The sequence below is a fragment of the Magnolia sinica genome, chromosome 4 (assembly GCF_029962835.1).
Source record: "Magnolia sinica isolate HGM2019 chromosome 4, MsV1, whole genome shotgun sequence".
Lineage (NCBI taxonomy): Eukaryota > Viridiplantae > Streptophyta > Magnoliopsida > Magnoliales > Magnoliaceae > Magnolia > Magnolia sinica.
The window spans coordinates 7,406,404-7,427,795 of record NC_080576.1 but is presented as its reverse complement, the minus strand read 5'-3'; the positions used below and the strand labels follow the sequence as shown (position 1 = coordinate 7,427,795).

Genomic DNA, 21,392 nt, shown 5'->3' with positions numbered 1-21,392 from the left:
AATATCTAGTTGTATACATAGTTGTAGATAGGTATGCTTTGTGTATAAATGTATATTACATCTCAATAGAACATACATCCAATTCTCCACAATATAGTCTCTACATGTAAGAGAACTCACTATGATTTGTACATGACATTGAACCCCTTTATAAGATGCACTAGGGTAGGATGAGTGGGAATCCAAAACATCAGGTCACTCCAAACTTGGGTGGGCAACAACATGTGGTTTTAAAGGTTTTAGACATGACTTTTACATGTGGCCTACTTGAGTTCTCAATCAACCTGAATTTTAGGATCAAAGGAGAACAAGAGGGGCCAAACATGGTGGACGATTGGATGTCATTCATGCATCACAATAGGCCTCACATCATATTTTATAAGGGTTGTGGAAGAACTCACGTCTATTTTTAATACTCTGTGTTTTCCAATACAATCATTGATTACTCACAGGCATTTAATGTTTTATATAAGAATTTGATCATCTACTTGCCACAAACAAGAATTTTAGTTTGCAAACATTTTACGTTTTATACAAGAATTTGATCCTCTGCTTGTCATGAATAGAAATTTTCAGTTTTTGTGCATTGTAATTGGTTCATGTCATCATTGCTGCATTAAATGCGGTCTATAGTTATGTGGCCCAATCATATTGCAACAAATAAAAAATTCATGTTTGTGGCAAGCAGATAATTTAGACTCCAAAAATTATTGGGGACAGCAAAGCGCAAGGTGGCCCAAACCTATCAGCTAGGGCTTGGGTTCCCAATATTAGCTCAAGGGCTGAGCAAGGCTTGAAAACTAGGCTCAATGGAATGGTACAGGCCTAGCCAACGATAAATGGCATGGGCCAAATCCAATCATGAAGTATGCCACATTTACACAAAAGAATGTATTGTTTGAGGATGCTGGTGACTAATTTCCATTCCATGTGTTGTTTAAAGGCACTTTTAGATTCATATTATCAAAACCATTTACACCGTGAGACTCACCGAAAAAAGATCCTTACGTTAGAATGTTTCAAACCTCTTTACTACATAGGGCCGGCCCTGGGCCAACCAAGGCCAAGACCTTTTTGGCAGGGCCAGGGCATATGGAACTGGGGCTGGTCTAGAGACAACCCCAGCCCCCAATTCCAGCCCAGCCCATTACGACCCTTAAAAATGATTTGGCAGACTATGACCAAAATTTCACACGCAAAATCGAGAAAGAAAACAAAATTTCAGGCTGAAAACAATATTTAGAATTTCCCTTAATATGGACCATTGCATTGCTGATGATAGAAGTAGAAAACTTCGCTAGAACCCTGCTAAAAAGAAGCTATTATGATAATGATGAATGCTGTTTTAACCGCGGCTTGTCATTCAAAAGGAAATCCCTGGCCACAAGATTGCTGGTATAACCGCCGATTACAACCTTGATTGCCTTCCGCCTTGACAGGTAAGTGATCTCACTGACTTTACACGTCCTTCAATCCAAAACATTCAAATAGATGGACCATCTCCAGACGGGCTACTTGAAAAATATCATTACATGATAATAGCAGTCAGGTGGAGAACAAATGTACTACTAAAATGGCATAGTCCCAGTCTGGATTCAATGAAAAATGTCCATTGAAAAGATGTCTGATTTTGTGATCATATTCATCTATAGTTGGGTCCATGATTTGAATGGTCTTGATTGTAGTATGTTTTTTATTGGAAAATATTTCACAAACAATAATGAAAACCGACAAAAAAAAAGAAAAGAAAAGGCTGAATTACATATGGTTAGGAATGAATTGCTACTATGATGAGACAAGCTTTCTTTTTTCTTAGGGTCCTGCTTGCAGCAATTAAGAAGGTAGCAAATTGGATTAGTCATGGCCTGCCCGAAGTGCAAAGTGCACCATCTAGTTTCACTATAGCCATACAGCCCATGCCTACGCTATCGTCCGTGCCTGAGCAGGCACACTGAAATACGCAAACTGAGAATCTTTACCTTAATTTCTTTAAATAAAAATGCACCATGCGCAATGATTTATAAACAATTTTTATTTTTTTTCCATTCTATTTAATATGGGACTAGGTGAAAAAGTAATTTTTTTTATTTATCTTTTCAAATTCAATTTGATGGAAACAAAATTTTCAAAAAAAAAATAAATATATCAGCACACACTCTAGCTGTGTATAAAATAACTATCGACCAAAAACTATCATATGCTTGCAAAAGTTATGATAGAAAACACCTTTCGTTTTCCTCTAATCTCATGATTAGACACTGAGGAAGATCACTCGTTTACCGAACCCTGGTTCGGTAGACTCCTAATGTTTGTTCTGCGCCGCTTAAAAGAATAGATAAAAAATTAATGGCTTATCTTCGTCACATGGGACAAGATGTACAGCTATCCAGACCATCCAAGTTATTAGTCCAATTGTAGATAGATCATATCTATAAAACGATACCGATTAAGCAATCTTGACCATCCAATTAATGGATATCAGATGGATAGTTACAGTAAAATAGTGAGGGGTCCAGATTGAATTTTTTGGTTGTGCTCCATCCACAGTAGATAAGCGATTTGAACGGTGTATACTGATATAAACTATGCCATGTATACGTTACAAGGGCCACCATCATTTTTTAAATGGTGAAAAGCTAAGACAAAAACCTGGACAATATTGCATATAAAAAAGCATACAATAATAAGGTCGCGTGTACACTCAGCTCAGGTGCAGCAACTCATCCAAGCCACACGTGGCACGCATGCACGCCTCTTTCAGACCGTCTAAAGTAGGTGCCCCACTTTGTAAGTAGCATGGACCAACAAAAGCACATATCATGTGATCTTAACCATCTGATTTCGAGCATGAAATTTGGATTGTTGGTTGGATAAGCACCATATTCAGGACTCGTTCCATCCACACGAGGACCCAAGATTTGGACAATCGGGAATCGTGAGCATGCACGACAGGTGTAGAGTAGATGAGATAACGAGTGAAATGGGGCCCACCAACAGGGGATATATTTGTCATAGTCACATTGGAAGGGTATGATCAATGGAAATGTACACACAACGTGGGAATAAAATAGTACAAGAATGAGGATGATAAGGGGTGTATATAAATAAGAAGCTTGTTGGAGGAGGCAAGTGCTTAGAAACGAGGAAGGGAGAAATCATAGGCAGAAGAGTAGAATGGGAAGATCTCCTTGCTGTGATGAGAATGGCCTAAAAAAGGGTCCTTGGACACCTGAAGAAGACAAGAAGCTGGTCGAACACATCACAAAACATGGCCATGGAAGCTGGAGAGCTCTTCCTAAGCTTGCAGGTTGTCTACTAAAACCTCTCTCTCTCTCTCTCTCTCTCTCTCTCTCTCTCTCTCTCATTGTCATTGCTTTTGCAGGCCTGAATAGATGTGGGAAGAGTTGCAGGCTAAGATGGACAAATTACCTAAGACCTGACATAAAGAGAGGGAAATTCTCCAAAGAAGAAGAAGAGACCATTCTCAACCTTCATTCCATCCTCGGAAACAAGTAATTCTCCGAATTTCTGTTCTCCCTTAGTACTTAGAAGACCAATAATTTGTTGGGTTTTTTTTTTTAATTTTTATTTTTCATATTTTACTTATATATATATATTTTCTGTTTGTTTAAAGATGGTCAGCGATCGCTACCCACCTCCCAGGACGGACAGACAATGAAATCAAGAACTTCTGGAACACCCATCTCAAGAAGAAGTTGATCCAGATGGGTTATGACCCGATGACCCACCGCCCGCGTACCGACCTCTTTGCCAGTCTACCTCAGCTGATTGCTCTGGCCAATATGAGAGAGATGATGGATCAGCATCACCATCCATGGGAAGAACAGACAGTGATGATGCAAGAAGCTGTCCAGTTAGCTAAGTACCAGTACATGCAATACCTTCTCGAATCTGCAGCCACAATGGCCGGAACTCCCAATAGTCTAAGCAGCATTTCGGATATGGAAGCCATCAATCTATTAAATGCAATCCCATTGACGAAAGATACCGTGCTGCCCAACCATTGCCAGTTAGAAAATGGCGCCCAGTCTTCACTCGGCATTGCACCATCGCCACTTTTAAATGATCAGATGCACTTCAGTCATCAATCAGACCTTCAATTTCCATGCAATTTACAGCCACCTATGAACAATGAAATCAGTCAAGATTCGAGCTACAGTGTGTTTGGCCATGGAGATAGCACACCTAAATCGCCGCTGCCACCTTCCCTTCCTCAACTTCTCACAGAGAATTCAATCAGCAATGGTGGTGGTGATGCTTGTCTCAGTTCCGGCTATGGAGGAGCTGCTACTCCTTTTTGGAATGAGCTCTTTCTTGAAGATCCTTTTCTTCATGAGATTGCTTAATTCAAGAAAGATGTAGGTTTCTTGGAATTGCACCATTTTAATGTATTATATACGTGTGTCCTTGATAAGTGTGCAATCCATCAGCTGTTCTAGTTGCACTTGCCTTTTTTTCAATGCATACATTGTGTTTGACTCACGACCCTCCATCACGTGTCAATGTGTGGGGCCCTCATGTCGGGAGGATGCTATTGTATGGACAAGATTTAAAAGAAAAAAAATAATAATAATAAAAAAATCGTGGTTATTGGACTCTTTTTTTTATTGCATGTAGTTTTTACGGTCTGATATGTAACCGGAATCCTCTACTACACCCGCGTAAAGCACCCCAATTCTGTGGGGCCCACAGGTTCTAAATGAGAAATCTACTCCGTCCATTGGGTCCTATCATTGATGTTAGATCCTTGGGTCAAAAATCATCTAGATCGGAGATACAGATGAGCTACACCACATGGAACAGTGGAAATGGGATGCGGATTGTGGGGCCACCATAAGTCGACAGATACACAAACCCGTTTATCGTGTCCAAATCACCAAAAGATACAAAAATCATCCTAATAATTAAATTTTAAAAAAAAAAAAAAAAAAACTCTGGTGGGCCACACCATGTGAACTTGTTTGTTTTGGCAGCAATTTTACATTGTTCTCGTCTGTGTGGCCCATGTTAGCGTACAGAAAAATAGTGGTTTTCCCGTGATGGACGGAATGGACTTTACATATACAACAAGGTGGACCCCACATAGCTTGTGTGGTTTACGCTTTTTAGACAATTCCGGTCCTCGGATATGGAACGTTGGCTCTTGTATAGTACAGTGCCCAGAAAATCTCCCACATTGCCGATCATAGCCACCAATCTCTGGATTTGTATCAGTGCAATACGAATTTACGAACCTTTGCTGAATTTCTCTCCTTAACCGTTAATTTTTAGGCCACAAACCAAAACATTTCCTTTATCCTATGAAGATAAGTTTTTGTGCATAGTAAATCCACGGTGGGAGACAGCAGATCAATGGTCTAGATTACTGTAGCATGAGCCCGGCATTTTAGAATAGGAGGGCGTACAATCTGAAAGGCTGTCGTGGCAGGGGACTCGCTCCTTCTACCCCAACACGTGATGATCCAAATCATTCATTAGTTGCCCCTGCTAGCATTTGGTAAACAGGGAAAGAATCTCGCTGGTTGGCTTTCCTTGCCGTTCCATACATTCCAGGGAGAGTTAGAAACTGTTCTATGGACGGCTTAACAATCTCTTGGGCTGGAAATCTATCACAAATCCTGATTACACCAATATATATATATATATATATATATATATATAGATATATATATATAGCAAGTGTGTGTGTGTGGTGTTGGGTGTTTCAGAGGATTTTACAACTGGATCCAAACCGAATATAGCCCATGTGTTAAGATAGATAGAGAGAACACAAGTAGTTATCCATGACCGAAAACTAAAACAGGTCTACTTGGCCACCAATAAATAAAATCAGAAGATTTACAAAAAAGAAAAGCTTGTCTTTTTAATGTGTTCTTTTTTATATTTCGGTTAAAATAACTTTTTTCATTGTGATAATAATGATAATCCAATTCATGTAATGTGGGAGCAAATTAAGAAACTCAATGTTATTAAATTGAAATTAAAATAAAACTAAAAACTTAAAATAATATCTCACGATAGTCTAACTACTTAGGCATAGACAAAAAGAATTACAGTGCTAAAAAAACAATCTTGTGTGTGTGTGTATTCATTGCATTACATTGTATTGTAGATTTGATTTAGCTAGGTTGGCGAGGTTTCAAAGTTCTTTCATCTTTGTCCTATTTAAAAGATTTTAAAGGAATAGTTAGAAAGAGATCTTTATAGCCACTCCTCAAGTGCCCATGTAAAAAAAGTCATCTAGGCCCAAAATTAATTATGTTCTATCAAGCAAGCAACGAAATGCATATTAACTGTTTGTTATGTGGACAAAAGTCTCTCTCAAGGTGTCATGTGTTGGTGATAGCTATTCTTTTTTTCCAAGGGAATGTATTGTGCACCATGAAAATCAGCTTGCTTGGCGTTGTTGTTGATCTACTCAAACATTTTGTTGTCATAAGGGCTTTTACATGATGTTATCAGCCAAATTTGTCACTTACCGCGACCGTGATTCAATCAATACTAATTTTCGATCATAACGCTACTGTGTCAAATAGTTGGCTATACCACATAAGTGAGATATGCGACACATATCTTGTAGCCATATTTAATTGAGCTTACCGTTTTTGGGCTACTTGTGAATTAATTTACAGATTCTAATCACATTCGACCATCATGGAAGTCGAAAGATCTTTTGTTCATTTTTTATTCAAATTTTTTTACCATGTGACATTATCTAATTTGTTAGATTTGACACAGTCAAACTACATACACATTTTATTTTTTTTCAAAAGATCTCGCTATATTTCATTGAGAAAAGGCCTCCTATCATATGAAAAGGAAAACAGAAGAGAAGAAACTAAGATCTAGTTTTGCGCACCCCGCCTAAACCAATCCTATCTAGAACCAGTTTACCTCGCGTGATCCGAGGGAGGTCAGCCGCAGTGTGGAACACCCTACGAGACTGGTTCAAACTACCCTAGCGGGCCAGGCTGTCAGCCACCTTGTTGGCCTCTCTAGGAGTGAACATGATGGAGATAGAATGTGAGGCCCTGAAGGAAAGAAACTGGTGTTTCCAATAGAATGCGATCCATGGCACATTTGTCGCATTGGATAGGGAGTCTACCACAGGTGCCCGTGAGTCACTCTCAACCTCAATGGAAGAAAAGCCAAAATCCAGATAGACCTTGATGCCGTCAATCACCACCTTCACTTCCGCCATAAAGCTCGATCCCTGCCCGTACCCTTTGGCGAAAGCGAACATGAAGACCCCTTTATCATCTCTACAAACACCTCCACTACTTAAGGGACCCGGGTTCCCCATCGAGGACCCATCCACATTCAGTTTCACCTTACCCTTGGATGATCTAGACCATCTCACGACCTCAAAAGGATGACTCATTCCACTACCATGGGGGATCCGAAGGTCTGCCATCACATCCCTGTCAACCTGTGATTTAGCTGGAGGGAGCGAAAAAGAAGTGCACAGCAGGAAAAGCTAGGACCACACCTGGGAGATCGTTTGAGAGAATCTGATCGGGGTTCCATTGAAACGATAAGCATTCCTCGCCTTCTAGATCTCCCAGAGGATCAGAGCAAGAGTGATACCTCTAAGGAAACCCATGAAAGAAGTACCATTAATAGAAATTGATAGAACATGGCATGTATACTACATTGATAGAACATACACATAAACAGTATACAAATACCTTTTATAAAAAGAAGTAACTTTGCATTAATAGAACATGGCATGTTTCAACAATACGCTTTTAATTCCCATTATTTCCTATCGTGTAACCCACTTGAGTTTTAGATCTATTGATATTTGAATTTATTATCTAACATGATCCGGCAAAAAGGATGGACAGTGTAAATTTCTCATAAACATCATGATGGGCCCCACCTAGCTTCCAATTGTAGGAACTTCCTCTAGCCGAGGATCCATTTGAACTTATGTTGACGTGCTACCCAGTGTTGTGGAAAAGCTTTGCGAGCTTACCATAATGCATGTGTCTTGTCCACATCATCCATCCATTTGTTGTAGGTAGAACCAAGTTTTAGGTGGACCACAATAGGAAAACAAAGGCGATTCAATGTCCACCATTAAAAACTTCTTAAAGACTATCAAAGTTTTAGATCAACTTGATATTTGTGTTTTCCTTTAGTGTAGTCATGTGTGAGTTAATCAATAGGTCAAATGACAAATAAGTATCATATTGGCCCATAAGAAGTTTTTAATTATAAGCCTTAAATTACCACTTAATCGTGTAGTGTGCTCCACATGAAATTGCATTTCACGCACTCACTTTAGACACGAAAATGGATGAACGGTATGGATAAAATATGTACATCATGGTGGGGCCCATAGAGCTTTTCCAGTAGCACAAGGTACCGACATGGCTGTTGTGCTATATACACTATATACACTACTCAATCTGAGTCCTAGCAAACCGCATTCGCATGTTTGATGAGATCTCTGATGGATGATATCCTTTTCATACCGTTTGTTAAATCTGAAGTCTAAAGACAGAATCTAAAATCTGAAGCAAACTGTTTGTTAACAAACATCTTAAATGTGTGAAATATGTTAATTTGACACATTTGCCCCTATCTCTCATTTGGAAATGTTTTACATTATAAAGAAATTATTTTTTATTAAAGGAAAATAAAATCATTATATTTAATTCAAATAAACTAAAATACTTAATAAAAAACTAAAATATCATCATAAGGCTCTCAATTCTTCTTAGCGGGAAGATTGTCACTATGTGTTGTATAAGATTGAACACCAGTATCAACAAAACCTTCAAATAAGGCCCACCTTATATTTATATGTTATCCAAACCGTTTATAACATCATTCCCAATTGGATGAAGTCAAAACATATTGATCCAAAACTTCCGTGGCTTATTTAAGTTTATTTTCCATCCAATATGTTCATAAGGTCACAAATACCTATATGAAGAGGAAAAAAAAGAAGTCATATTGATCTAAAACTTTTGTGACCCCAAAAAGGGTTTCAATGGTAGACGTTCAATCCTTCACTGCTTTTTGCAGCTTATTTCGTCTCAAGCTTTAATACGAGCTCGCCAAATGGATGGATGGTTTGGATATAGGTTGAATTGCGAGATTCGCTACCGAAGTGACGTCATCAAGCTCCATGGGCCTACTATGATGTATGTGGGCCCAGTATGTGCTTTATCTACACTGTCCATCTATGTGGAGATTTAATTTTAGAGCATGAGTTAAGGAATGAGGGATCCAGATATGTAGTTAACCCCACCACAAAAAATAGTGGCGAGATTGATGCCTACCGTTGAAACCTTCCTAAGGCTCACCGTGATTTTTATTTGAAATCCAACTTATTCCGAAGTTAACACAGACATGAAAGAAGGGAAAAAACAAATATTAGCTTGATCAAAAACTTTTGTGGCCTGTTTAAGTTTTTAATGGTGGGTGTCACTCTCCCCACTATTTTCTATGGTGAGGTCCACTGGAGCTTTGGATTTGACTCATTCTTTGGATCTTTACCTAAAATTATATTTCCAAATGGTGGGACGATGTGGATACAAAATAAACATCATGATGCGGCCCACATAACTTGGTGACGTAACTTCAATAGCGAGTCTCGCTACTCAACTTGTCAGTATCCAATCCACGTCCGCGAAAACAGATTGGCTACTCCCCTGCCACCAGCCAATGGCTGATGGTCGGTGCTGTGGGCCCCACCATGATGTATGTGTTTCATCCATGTCGTCATCTATGTTTTTAGATCATTTTATGATATGAGACCAAAAATGAAGTACTATATCCCAATCTCAAGTGGACCACATTATAGGAAAATAGTGTTGAATGAATGTCGACCATTAAAAACTTTTTGGAGGCCATAAAAGTTTTGGATCAAGATGATCTTTGTTTTTTTCCACTCATTTAGGTCTATATGACCTAATCAACAAATTGGATGTTAAATAAACAGTACATTGGGCCTTAGGAGAATTTTAATGGTGGATATCCAAATACTATTGTTTTCCTGTGGTATGGTCCACCTGAGATTTATATTCCTCTCATTTTTGGTATCAAGCCCTAAAATGATCTTTAAAAATAGATGAATGAAATGGATGAAACACATACATCATAGTGGAGAAATTTCACAGGTTAAAAGTTAATTTTATATTGCGACAAATAATTTAAAGAAAAAATATTGCCGTGGTAACTTGAAAAGCGGTAATTTGAAAAGCAAAAATTTTTGTTTAATGAAAAATTCATTGAGCGCATTCTGCATTCACTATTAAGCTAGACTCCAATCACTGAAAGAATTCAATGAAAAACCACTTAGTGCTTTCCTTCTTCTGTGTTACCGGTGCATTAACAAACACCACTAAAGGCAGAACATTTTCCGCATTCTGTGCTAAGTGCAGAAATTCAGCGTTAACAAACAGGCCCGAACTCTAGTGCACGGGACATTTGAACCGTACCTGAAGATTTGGCTCATCCACACATCAGGTGGGCCACCCTATTATGAAAAGAATGAATGATTTATATGTAAAAATAAAAAATTAAAAAAATTAAAATTAAAATCTACGTACGCATGGGGGACCTGATAAGAGGACCGGCCTCATTTTTTTGTGTATGGCCATCTCCTCAGCGTGGATTATGTACCACGGAGATTTCCCACACATTGTCCCGGTTGGCGCGTGCAAAGGTGCGCGTGGAGACGGTTGAGTGTTCGACTAGAAAACGCCGTTGGTGGTTATCGTTAGTTGGCAGAGATTGTCATGGCAGTACTGTGGCCTGACGCTGACCTAAGAACTGGCCCGATTTCTACCGTGTTCAAGGACAAAATGATGGGGGAAGGTAGAGAGAGAGAGAGAGAGAGAGAGGAAACTGAGTGGATTGGTTACACTAGATGTACGGACCTGGATTCACCCGAAGCCGATTTCGTGGTGTGCCACACACCACCGACCTCAGTAGTAGGATGATGTTACCAAGTTCTTTTGAGCCACACTATGGTGCATGTAGTATATCCATACCATCCATTCATTTTTTAATATCACGTCGATCCACGAATGCTGCTGATCCAAAGCTATAGTGTATCAAACCACGAAAAGCAGTGGCGACAACTTCTTATAGTCCACATGATGTTTATTTGTCATGCAACCCTTTTATAGTCCACCATGACGAAGGAAAATTACAAATATTAACTTGATCAGGATCTTCTATGAGTCTCCGGAAGTTTTCAATGGTAAGCATTCAATTCCCACTGCTTTCAAAGGTTTAGTCTACTTAAATTTTGGATAAAATGGATGGTGTGGATATAACACATACATTATGATGAGGCTCATAAAACCCAGTGACGTCAACACACCGCATGTTAGTGGCGTGTAGTGATGGTGTGTTGATGTTATCAAAGCTCAAGTGGACCACACCATAGAGTAGTGGGAATCCAATGCTTACCATTGAAAATTTCTTACGCCATGGAAGTTTTGAATCAATCAGATATTTGTGTTTTGACTTCCTAATATTATAAACATGTTAGATGGCAAATAAATATCATAGGTAGGCTATAAGAAGATTTCATCCTTGGGTGTTATTGTCCCCTTCTGTGGTGTGGTCCAGTTGAGCCTTGGGCCTACCTATTTTTTAATTCGTCCTTAAAATAATCTCGAAAAGTAGATAAACAGTGGGATATGACATATATACATCATGGCGAGACCCACATAACTTGGTGACGTCAACACACCACCACCAAGGTCGTATGCGCCTTTGCAGGTATACCATGTACATTCCCACCACGTGGATATCCAAACCATCCATCTCGTGGCCCTCGTCGTGTAAATATTATGGCCCAAAATTAAAGACGATCCACTGAGCGGATGAGCCATGATATTAGAAACAGGCAAATGAGTTAGAAAACTTCAGCCCTCTTCTTCATGTATTCATTTCATAAATGGTGGTACACGTGACTGGTGGATCGGACCTGAACCTTGGTCCACCACATCTACACACCAATACCCACATGACAGACAGATTAGATCTCATACCTATGTGCCACAATGGCACGTGTGTAGCTTTACATAGGCTGCCTTATACACGTGTGGGCTTAAAAAGGCTCAGATTAATATCGCGGACTTAGTTAAAGTAGGCCATACTCGGCCCTAACAATGGACTTCCGAATTCTGCTTAATAAGTGGGCCAGACGTTTCAGGCCCGTTAAGTAAAGAAGACGCCCAGGCCCAAGTGTACACGTGTCCATTGATTCCAATCTCTGTATGGGGACAAAACAAAACATACTCGCGCAAAATCCTTTTGTCGTGTTGTCGTGCAGAATCGGACTCGTGCACTCAGAAATTATACACGTGGCATACGTAACTCAAATTAAACGGTCCAAGAACAACAAAAAGATGTCCATTAATCAGAGTTTTAGATCATTCAATCAATTTGAATTTGGGTTTCTGAATAGTTTAAGGTGGGTCCCAGAGTTTGAACCGTTTAGTTTGAGTTAAAAATTCGATAATTATAGAATATTGAGTATGCGTATGAACCTTCGTAATTTGCCCGAGTATCTAATAATTTCCTCTTTATTAATCTACGTGTGGAACCTTACAATGGAGAACCACGTCAATATGAGGATAACAATGGACTAACAGTACTGGATTATGTACATGTGGGGCCCATAGTTAGCTGATCCAGACCATCCATTTTACGGGCCAAACATGGAGGGGGAAGCCCAAACATTCTACAGGATTTGGATATCCTAACCGTCCAATCCTCGGCCCTTTTAGTTCGAATCTGTAGGTTACAGTGAAGGGTTGGGATCTTCTACTCTTGGAGATTTTTCGGCAGTTGCCATCCCACCGTAGTTTTGGATCATGATGTTGTTTTTGGAGTGTTACTTGATTGGATGGCATGTAAACTTTATGGCTGGCCCCACACAGTATCTGGAATTTTTCTATGGCGTCTGTCCCCATCTCCATTGAACCCTGTGGTTTTGCCCACCTGAGTTTTGGATCGGGCTAACGTTTTTTGTCCCAGGTGCTACAACGGAGGGACGAATCTGATGGACGGATTGGATGTCGCAACATATATGGTGGGACCCACATAGCTCGAATCGTGTAACCAACCACTACAAAACTTGTTATAAGGATTGCGGGAACGCTCCTATGCTTTAAACACGAACTGTTAACATTATTTTTGTTGTAATTGAAGGGTTGAAATATTCAATCCAAAAAACATAGCCTTTTTTAGAAAAGGTCCTAATTATGGTGATTGGAGCTTTCAATATGTAGTACTTCAGAGACACCCTCCATCCAATGTGGGACCCAATACACTAATGGCCTAGATTGCCGAACGGTGGAGCCATTTGTCAAATTGAAAACTCAGATCTGGCTATGACCCACGCACCAACATCCCCAAGGCTAAAAGAATCCCAACCCTTCAATAGGCAGTATCAAATATAAGATTAAAAGGACTAACACGGTTCACATTCAACAAATAAAATATTTTTAAAATAGTTTGCAATGTATTAACGATTGATTTCATTGAAAACTACGTGCCACTTGTGAAAATTAAGAGCCCATTTATGTCGTAAGTCATTTTGCTTTAGTCACTTGTGCTTTTGATAACTCTCTTTTTCTTTTTTTTATCCGTCTTTGAGCTAGCTTGTTAGTACACACCCATGTCAGTACACACTCTATGTTAGCCACCCCCAATAGGGATCAATGACAAAACGTGCTTTTGCTTTTGATAACTTATCTTAGTTTTTATTTATTTAACAGATAAATATGTTTGTAAGAAAAAAGTAAAAAAATTATTTAATTTCCAATTCTTTGTAAGTAATTTTTAAATCTCTTACATAATCTTTGGCTCCTCTTTCCCTTCTTTCAATTCTTTTTAAACGTTTTTTATTAAAATGATTTTTTTTAAAAAAAAATTTTACTTATTCATGCATGTCCACCTTTAACATCTATCTTTCATCATGTGGGGTCAACCTTTGACGTGCATCGTTTATTATATTGGGCCTACCTTGGCATTGTCTTCAATGTGAATCATCTATAACTGTATGGGCTTATCTTCAGTATGAACCATATACCTTATAAGACTTACCTTCAATGTAGGTTATGCATCATGTAGAGCCACCTTGGATGTGGGTTATACATGGTGTTGGACATTGGATGTGGATTGCTCATCATGTGAGACACATATTTAATGTGGACCCTTCATCATCATGCAAAGCCAACTTTAAAGTGGACCTCTATCATATGGGGCCCACTTTGGATGTACGCGATTCATCATAAGGGCTGACCTTTGGTGTGGATCATCCATTATGTGGAGCCCACCTTGATGTGAGTCATCCATCACGTGGGACCCACTATCAATGTTAATTGTCCATCTTGTGGGGCCCACCTTCAATGTCCATTAGCCATCATGTGAAGCCCACCTTTAATGTGGATTGTCCATTCATCCATCACATGGGCCCCACTTTCAAAGTGGGTTGTTCATCATGAAGGGCCCGCCTTGGACGTGGACCACTCATCATTAGGAGTTCACCTTTGATATAGACCATCTAGGTTAATGTGAGCCACCCATTGTGGGACCCACCTTCAATGTTCACCACCCATCATGTGGAGCCTGCCTTTGACATGAACCATCCATCTTGTGGGCCCACCTTCAAAGTTGGTCGTCCACCATTTGGAGCCTACTTTGGATGTGGGTCATTCATCATTAGGGGGTCAATCCTCAATGTGGACCATACATTATGTAGGCCCACCTTGATGTGGCTCATCCATCTTGTGGGGGCCACCTTTCACGTGGATCATCCATCAAATGGCTCCACCTTCAATGTGAACCATCTATCATACAGGGCCATCTTTAATATAGATCATTCATCACATATAGAGATGAGAAACAGAAAGATAAATTAAAAAAGTTAGAAAGTTTTAAAATTTAAAAAAAAAAAAAAAATTTACTTGTAAGTTTAGGCTAATAAATTATTTTATAAAAGTAATTACGAACTAACCTTTATTTAAAAAAAAAAAAAACAGGAATAGTAAGATATTGTCATAAGTAAATTTAAAAAAAATAAATAAATAAATAAAAGAAGTTATATTCAACCGCTGTGAAAAACTGAAATGTACTGTACAATCTTTAGCATTGCATAGTATGCCATTCACGCACATCACAACACATCGTTTCATCGATATGAGGTATTTTGTCATAGTTGTTGCATCTTACCAACCAAAAACTATTCCAACGTACCATGTCCCATCACAATGAAATAACTGGATCATTCATCTGGTCCCGCAAATTTTACGGTGATCTGCTACTGTTTTCGTTTGAAGTGGCAGTGGGTCAATCTTGAAGCCATTTACCACCTAAACAAGATTAATCATGAAAATAAAATGATGGATTACATCATCTACCAGCTTAGGATAAGTCGTGTCCTCTGCACCTTTGTGTTATTTTTATTATTATTATTATTATTATTATTTTTAAGAAGAGGAATTTTATTTATAATCAGCCAAAATAGCCTAGACTTAGATGAACCATGCTCTCCAAACCCTCTATGATGGAATAATCAGATCCCTGTAAATGGACGGTTAGGAAGAAAATCAAAGATTGTATGGATATGATCATGTACTTTTGGACATCTTTTTTGGACATATTAATTAGGGTCATAGTAGTTGTTGAGTGGTGGCCCATCCTATCAATGGGCAATGATTACATACATGGGAACTATAGGAGATCTCATACCTTCAAGTTGTGTGGGGCCAATGTGATGTGCATGTGTCACCAACCCCTCTATCAAATGCACACTCCCATGCTAGGCCCAGAGCCTAAAAATGAGCTTATAATCATCAAGGTGGTCCCCCACGAAAGATCCAATGTGTGGGAACTCATAGACATTTCCCATTGATCAAAACCCTAATTTTGGCACATTTGTGTAGTTGGTGGTGATTAACCTACCAGTCCTTTTGTTCGAAAGTGAAATTTCATGGCTGGAATGTGGACCCTGCCCACACCATCTTCTCTGTCTTTGGAGAATCAGAAGCTAGGGCGGTTGAGCCAACAACGGAAATGTTGTAGCGTGCAAGTTTCAGCTAGGAAATAAAAATTACTAAAGGAGCGTGCAGATGTCCGCAAAGGAGAGGAGATTCGGCCCACCTGTGCCCACTTTCTATAGTGGACACACATAGCACACGTGTATGATGAACTGAACCATTCATTCATCGGGAAGACCATGAATGGGCAATAGTCCAGAAGTCACAGTATCAAACAGTATTTACATGGTTAGGATTGGCCGATGATTGTGATTATTGGCCTATGTCTCATTTACGAAGTCTTTTAATGAATGAACGGTCTGGATCTCCATCACACATGCTACATCATATATAAGATAACACAGAAGAATAAAGTGGTCCTTATGTTGGATATAAACGGTTGAGAAAATATAACATTTTGGGCCAAATAATTATAGTTAATTACTCAAATCCGTTGGGAAGATGGGATTTTTTTTATTTTATTTTATTTTAGCACGTTTCTGTGGTGGGAAAGGTTTAACTGGTCCAGTTTCATTAGATATATACATCCAATTCCATAGAGGCAAAAAAAAGGGGGGTGAGAAGAATGACACTTAAAAATAATATTTTTTTTTCTTGTCACACCTCGGGAGACTAGAAAAGTAAATAAAATAAAGCAAGAGAGGAAATGACGTAAAATTTTATAATGCTATCATTCGGAGCCCAACGTAAAAATCCCTCTAATAAGACACTTCTAAGAAACCAATCAATGGCGGCTTGTAAGTGGACGGTCAAGATCAATTATGAAAATGTGGGTCTAATCATTAAGTTGAATCATCTATTTGCCAGCGCTTACCATGGGTGGCAAATGCCTCGGAAGAAACACTTCCACGACCATCTTTTATTTTTCTTCCTTTCTTCCTTTTGTATTTAGAAAGGTGGGCACACCGCATAATTTTGCTGATGGTAAAAAATGAGAAAAATTTTACTACACAGACTTAGGAAAATGCACCAAGACTGGAGGCCTCCACTAAATAAAAATTATTATAAAAATTTTAAAAAAAAAACAAAAAAAAAAATTGAAAAAACAAAGGCAGCTGACTCATAAAATGATAAAATAAAAAGAAAATTCAGATCGGATATTTCCGTAGCCCGGCCAAACATAAACAAGCCCGTGAACTTCTATAAAGCTATCCTAAACCATGACTATAAATACAAGGCCCTTGTAGATGAATTTGATAATTTGACTGGTGTATTTTATACATGTAGCCCTTGAAATCTATATAATAGACGGTCTAGTAAATCTTAATAGGACTAACAACCGCTCTAAAAGATGCATTTTTATCCAAAGTTATTTTATATAAGATATTTCAAATAGCTTATCGTGGTTTCTACTTATTCAATAAATATATTTGGTAAACAACATGTTTATCGGTATAAAAATATATTTGATTTCCAACATCACATAAGTAATTATCCTTTAATTTTGTTAGGTCCACCTTCAACATTCATTATCCATCATGTGGGGCCCACGTTTATTTATGTTGGCCCTACTTTAGCCCTATTTTTAATGTGAACAGTCCATCTTGTGGGGCCTACCTTTTAATGTGAACCATCTACCTTCCGAGGTGGGTTATCCATTATGCGGGCCACACCTTAGATATGGGACGTTCATCATGTCGGACATTGGATGTAAGTTGTCCATCATGCATGGCCCACATTTAATATGGATCATCCATCATGCATCATGCGGGGCCCAACTTCAAAGTGGGTCATTCACGATGTGGACCCACCTTGGGTGTAGGTCATTCATCGTTAAGGACCAACCTTCAATGTGAATTGTCCTCATATGGCGCTCACTTTGATATGAATCATCCATATTGTGGGGCCCACCATTGATGTTATTGTCTACCATATGGGGCTTACCTTCAATTATCCACCTTTGATGTGAATTGTTCATCATGTGGACCCTGCCTTAATTATGGGTCATCCATCATTAAGGGCTAACTAATTTTGATGTGGACTGTCCATCACATGGACCCACCTTAATGTGTGTCATCCAAGCTACCTTCAATGTTTGTTGCTCATCCTACGGAGCTCACTTTTGATGTGGATTATCCATCATGTGAGTCTCAGCTTCCAATTGGACCATCCATCATGCTTGACTTGCCTTAGATGTGGACCATTCATCATTAGGGGTGTTGCTCAAGGGGTGGGGACTCTCAAGGTCCATAAGCTAAGTTGTGGACAAAACCATTTTAGGTACGTAGAGTGGGCCTAGTTAATTAGCCAATAAAATGGGCTTAGTAGATCCAATTAAAATTTACAATAAATTTGTCTGTCTTTCAATTTAAATATTAAAGTTGAATTTTGAGTTTGAAATAAAAGCCTAACAATTAAAGGAATAGTTGGATTAATTGTAGAGAGTAAATTAGCCTTAGAGTTTGAACATGAATTTAAAATAATTTATTATTATTATTTTTTTTTTTTATGAAATAACACAATCAGTTAGGGGCCGTTTGGCACCTTGGATTGGAGGGGATTGGAGGGGATTAGAGGGGGTTTCAAATCCCCTTGCTTGTTTGGCAGCATAAAGCAACTGGGGATTGCCAATCCCCTCTTTGAGGGGGTTTGTAATCCAAGGTGAGAGCTTGGATTACACCTAAAATCATTTCAATAGTTGCGGGTATAAATGTATGTCACTGTACACTATCATTCTATTGGGCACATGGCCCACCAACGATGATCAGCACCGTCCAAACATTGTTCATGTAGATCAGCACCGTCCAAATATTATCCAGCACCATCCAAACATTGTCCATATTAATCAACGGTTAAAAATCGTTGGTTAGTCACTCGGACATGATCTTATGCTTGCGGTCCATCTAAGACTTGGAATTTCATCATTTTTAGGCAAAGCATATATTTTAGCGGGCTTATCACAACCATAGTGTCAGAAATTATATATCTCACTAATTGAGGATATGAAAGTTGATTTAGTAATTAAATTCAAACCCCCGTAAATATACCATGTATAGGTATTTTTGAATTAAAGTTGATTCACACTCCAGGGTGCCAAACACACCGAGAGGATTGCGAATCCAGGGGGTTTCCAATCCTGGGGGTTGCGAATCCAGGGGGTTCCAAATCAACGCTCCCAAACAGGCCCTTATGTATTTCTTAACCATTGAGTAAAAGAAAATCTTTTCCTTTATTACAAAGAGAGAGAATCTATTCTCAAATTTAAACTAGTTATCTCAACTATATATTCCAGTACGGTCTTATGATGGTTTTTTTGTAAAATTGAACCCATCAAATCAATGATCTGATTAGAGAATCATGATACCACTTGTATGAATCAAAGCCCGCGCGTAGAAACAATGCATTCTCAGTTGGTAATAGCGGGGCTTGTCGTTGGTGATCAAAGGCATCTGATACGATGAAAGCTAGCTGAAGTGTATTGATCATGTCCCAAGAATACCATTAAGAGGGGTTGGCTCCTTCCACAGGGTTTTCTTTTCCTAATCTCTGTGAATGTGAATGATATTATAAGTGATGGGCTCTCATATCCGAGGGGGTAAAAGAGATAACCTTTACTCGTATGGTCTTAACCTTCTGATGGTGCCCTGTAAATGAAAGGTCAAGAAAAAGAAATACCGCAGTCCTTTAAGCTGAAATAAAAGCCAGGGACTGGGTGGACCATGCCCAAGAAAGTTTTCAAAACAGGAAGATCCTAGCCATCCATTAGGTTCTTTTCCACCCTTGAATGTGGACAATTGTTGTATTCTAGCCGTCTATTTGAGACCACCATTTGAAGATTTGGGTCATCCCATCATGCAGATTTTTGGGGCATGGTCAATTGGAAATGAATATCCAACTAGATGAATGGTCTAGATCAGTGAAACATGGACCTCACATGTACAGACCGACTGTCCAGGTGTACTCTGCATGTATCCTCAGACAATCAAATAATTTCTTAGATTTTAAACCGTTGGTGCTAGGTAGACTGCATCACATGGTGAAACGAGAGTACCGTTTAATATATTCACACCAAAAAGGCCCACGTGCTGTTATTGTTTTATTATAATTGAATCTTTGTTTGTGACCGTTAGATGCATTAATGCAGATTCCTTCTCATCCGCATCAACCAACGGATGAAAGATGGGGAACTATCAGATCATGTGCCCCAGGACTTGCACATTGTACTATGGTATTCCACTCTGTGGGGCCCAGTTCATCCTGCGGACCCCAAATGTGGATGTGGGTATGCCCCAAAGAAAAAAAAAACCTCCGACTGGAAGATCCTAACCCATCACTCGGTGACCTAAAAGTAGACAGTTAAAAAAAGACACCGACAGTCCACACTCCATGGTGCAGCCCATCACATCATCGGCCTGGATCATTGAACCACCGGACTTGTACAGACAAGGAAGGGTAGTCAATCTACGTGGGGTGTGGATTGTTAAAGTCTCTTGATATACCAATCATCTAATGGTGTGGTCCACTTGAGATTTGGATATTCCTCATTTTTAGGATAATATTTTCAAATGAGCTGGTAAAATGGATGAATGGTGCGGATAAAACACATACATTGTAGTGAGACCCATATATCTTTTCCAACACCAACCAATATTGGAGTTGCAAGTGTTATGCGCTCTGGGTCTCTATTCATGGCTCTGTGGTGAACTCACTGGAGTTTAGACACAGAGGTCATGGGTTCCAACCTCCGGTACCACTGAGGTGTTTGTGAGTGTGACGGTGTGTAAATAATAATAATAATAATAATAAATAAGTACTGTGTGCTACCTATAGTAGTCCCTATCGTTACGTTGGACTTGGCTGGCCCAGAATCAGCGATGTGGGTGAGACCCTGACTGTAGGGGCCCACCTTAACGTATGCATTGTATATCCATGCCGTTCATCTGTTCTGTTTTTCAACTTATTTTAGACTATGGTCCTAAAACTGAAGCAGAAACAAATTTTTAGCGGACCATACCACAGGGCACAATGATAATAGACCATTAAAAACCTTTTCTGGGCCACAAAGGGTACATGGATCAAGCTTATATTTGTTTTTTTTTTTTTTTTTTTTCCTTTTATTTGGGTGTGTTTGACCTTATCAATAGGTTGGATGGAAAATAAACAACATGGTGGATGCTAAGAACTTCTTAACTACGAGAGTTCAATGAACATTGTTTATGGTGGAACCATATCGTAAAATAATATGAAAAAAACAAATGGACGATATGCATATACAATGAATGCATCGAGGTGGGCTCTGCGGTCAAGGTCTCACCAACATCAGTAGGTCTAGGGCCGTAGCCAAGTTATGCTTGTGGGTAGGGTTCAGTCCGAGTATGCCCAACAATTTAATAA

At 39.1% G+C, this 21,392-nt stretch overlaps 1 protein-coding gene across 1 annotated transcript; it reads left to right on the top strand.

Annotated features, from left to right (window-relative positions):
* The first annotated feature begins 3,144 nt into the window (after positions 1-3,144).
* LOC131242304 (transcription factor MYB93-like) lies at positions 3,145-4,616 on the top strand. The gene is made up of 3 exons (XM_058240875.1): positions 3,145-3,307; positions 3,383-3,512; positions 3,635-4,616. The coding sequence occupies exons 1-3, from the start codon at positions 3,175-3,177 to the stop codon at positions 4,365-4,367; spliced, it is 996 nt and encodes a 331-aa protein (XP_058096858.1). The 5' UTR covers positions 3,145-3,174; the 3' UTR covers positions 4,368-4,616.
* Positions 4,617-21,392: the final 16,776 nt, after the last annotated feature.

Excerpts from the sequence above, each read along its gene's own strand:
- LOC131242304 (XM_058240875.1), top strand. The coding sequence starts at position 3,175 with ATGGGAAGATCTCCTTGCTGTGATGAGAATGGCCTAAAAAAGGGTCCT. Across the intron at positions 3,308-3,382 it reads AGCTCTTCCTAAGCTTGCAG|GCCTGAATAGATGTGGGAAG; the intron begins GTTGTCTACTAA and ends TTGCTTTTGCAG. Across the intron at positions 3,513-3,634 it reads CATTCCATCCTCGGAAACAA|ATGGTCAGCGATCGCTACCC; the intron begins GTAATTCTCCGA and ends GTTTGTTTAAAG.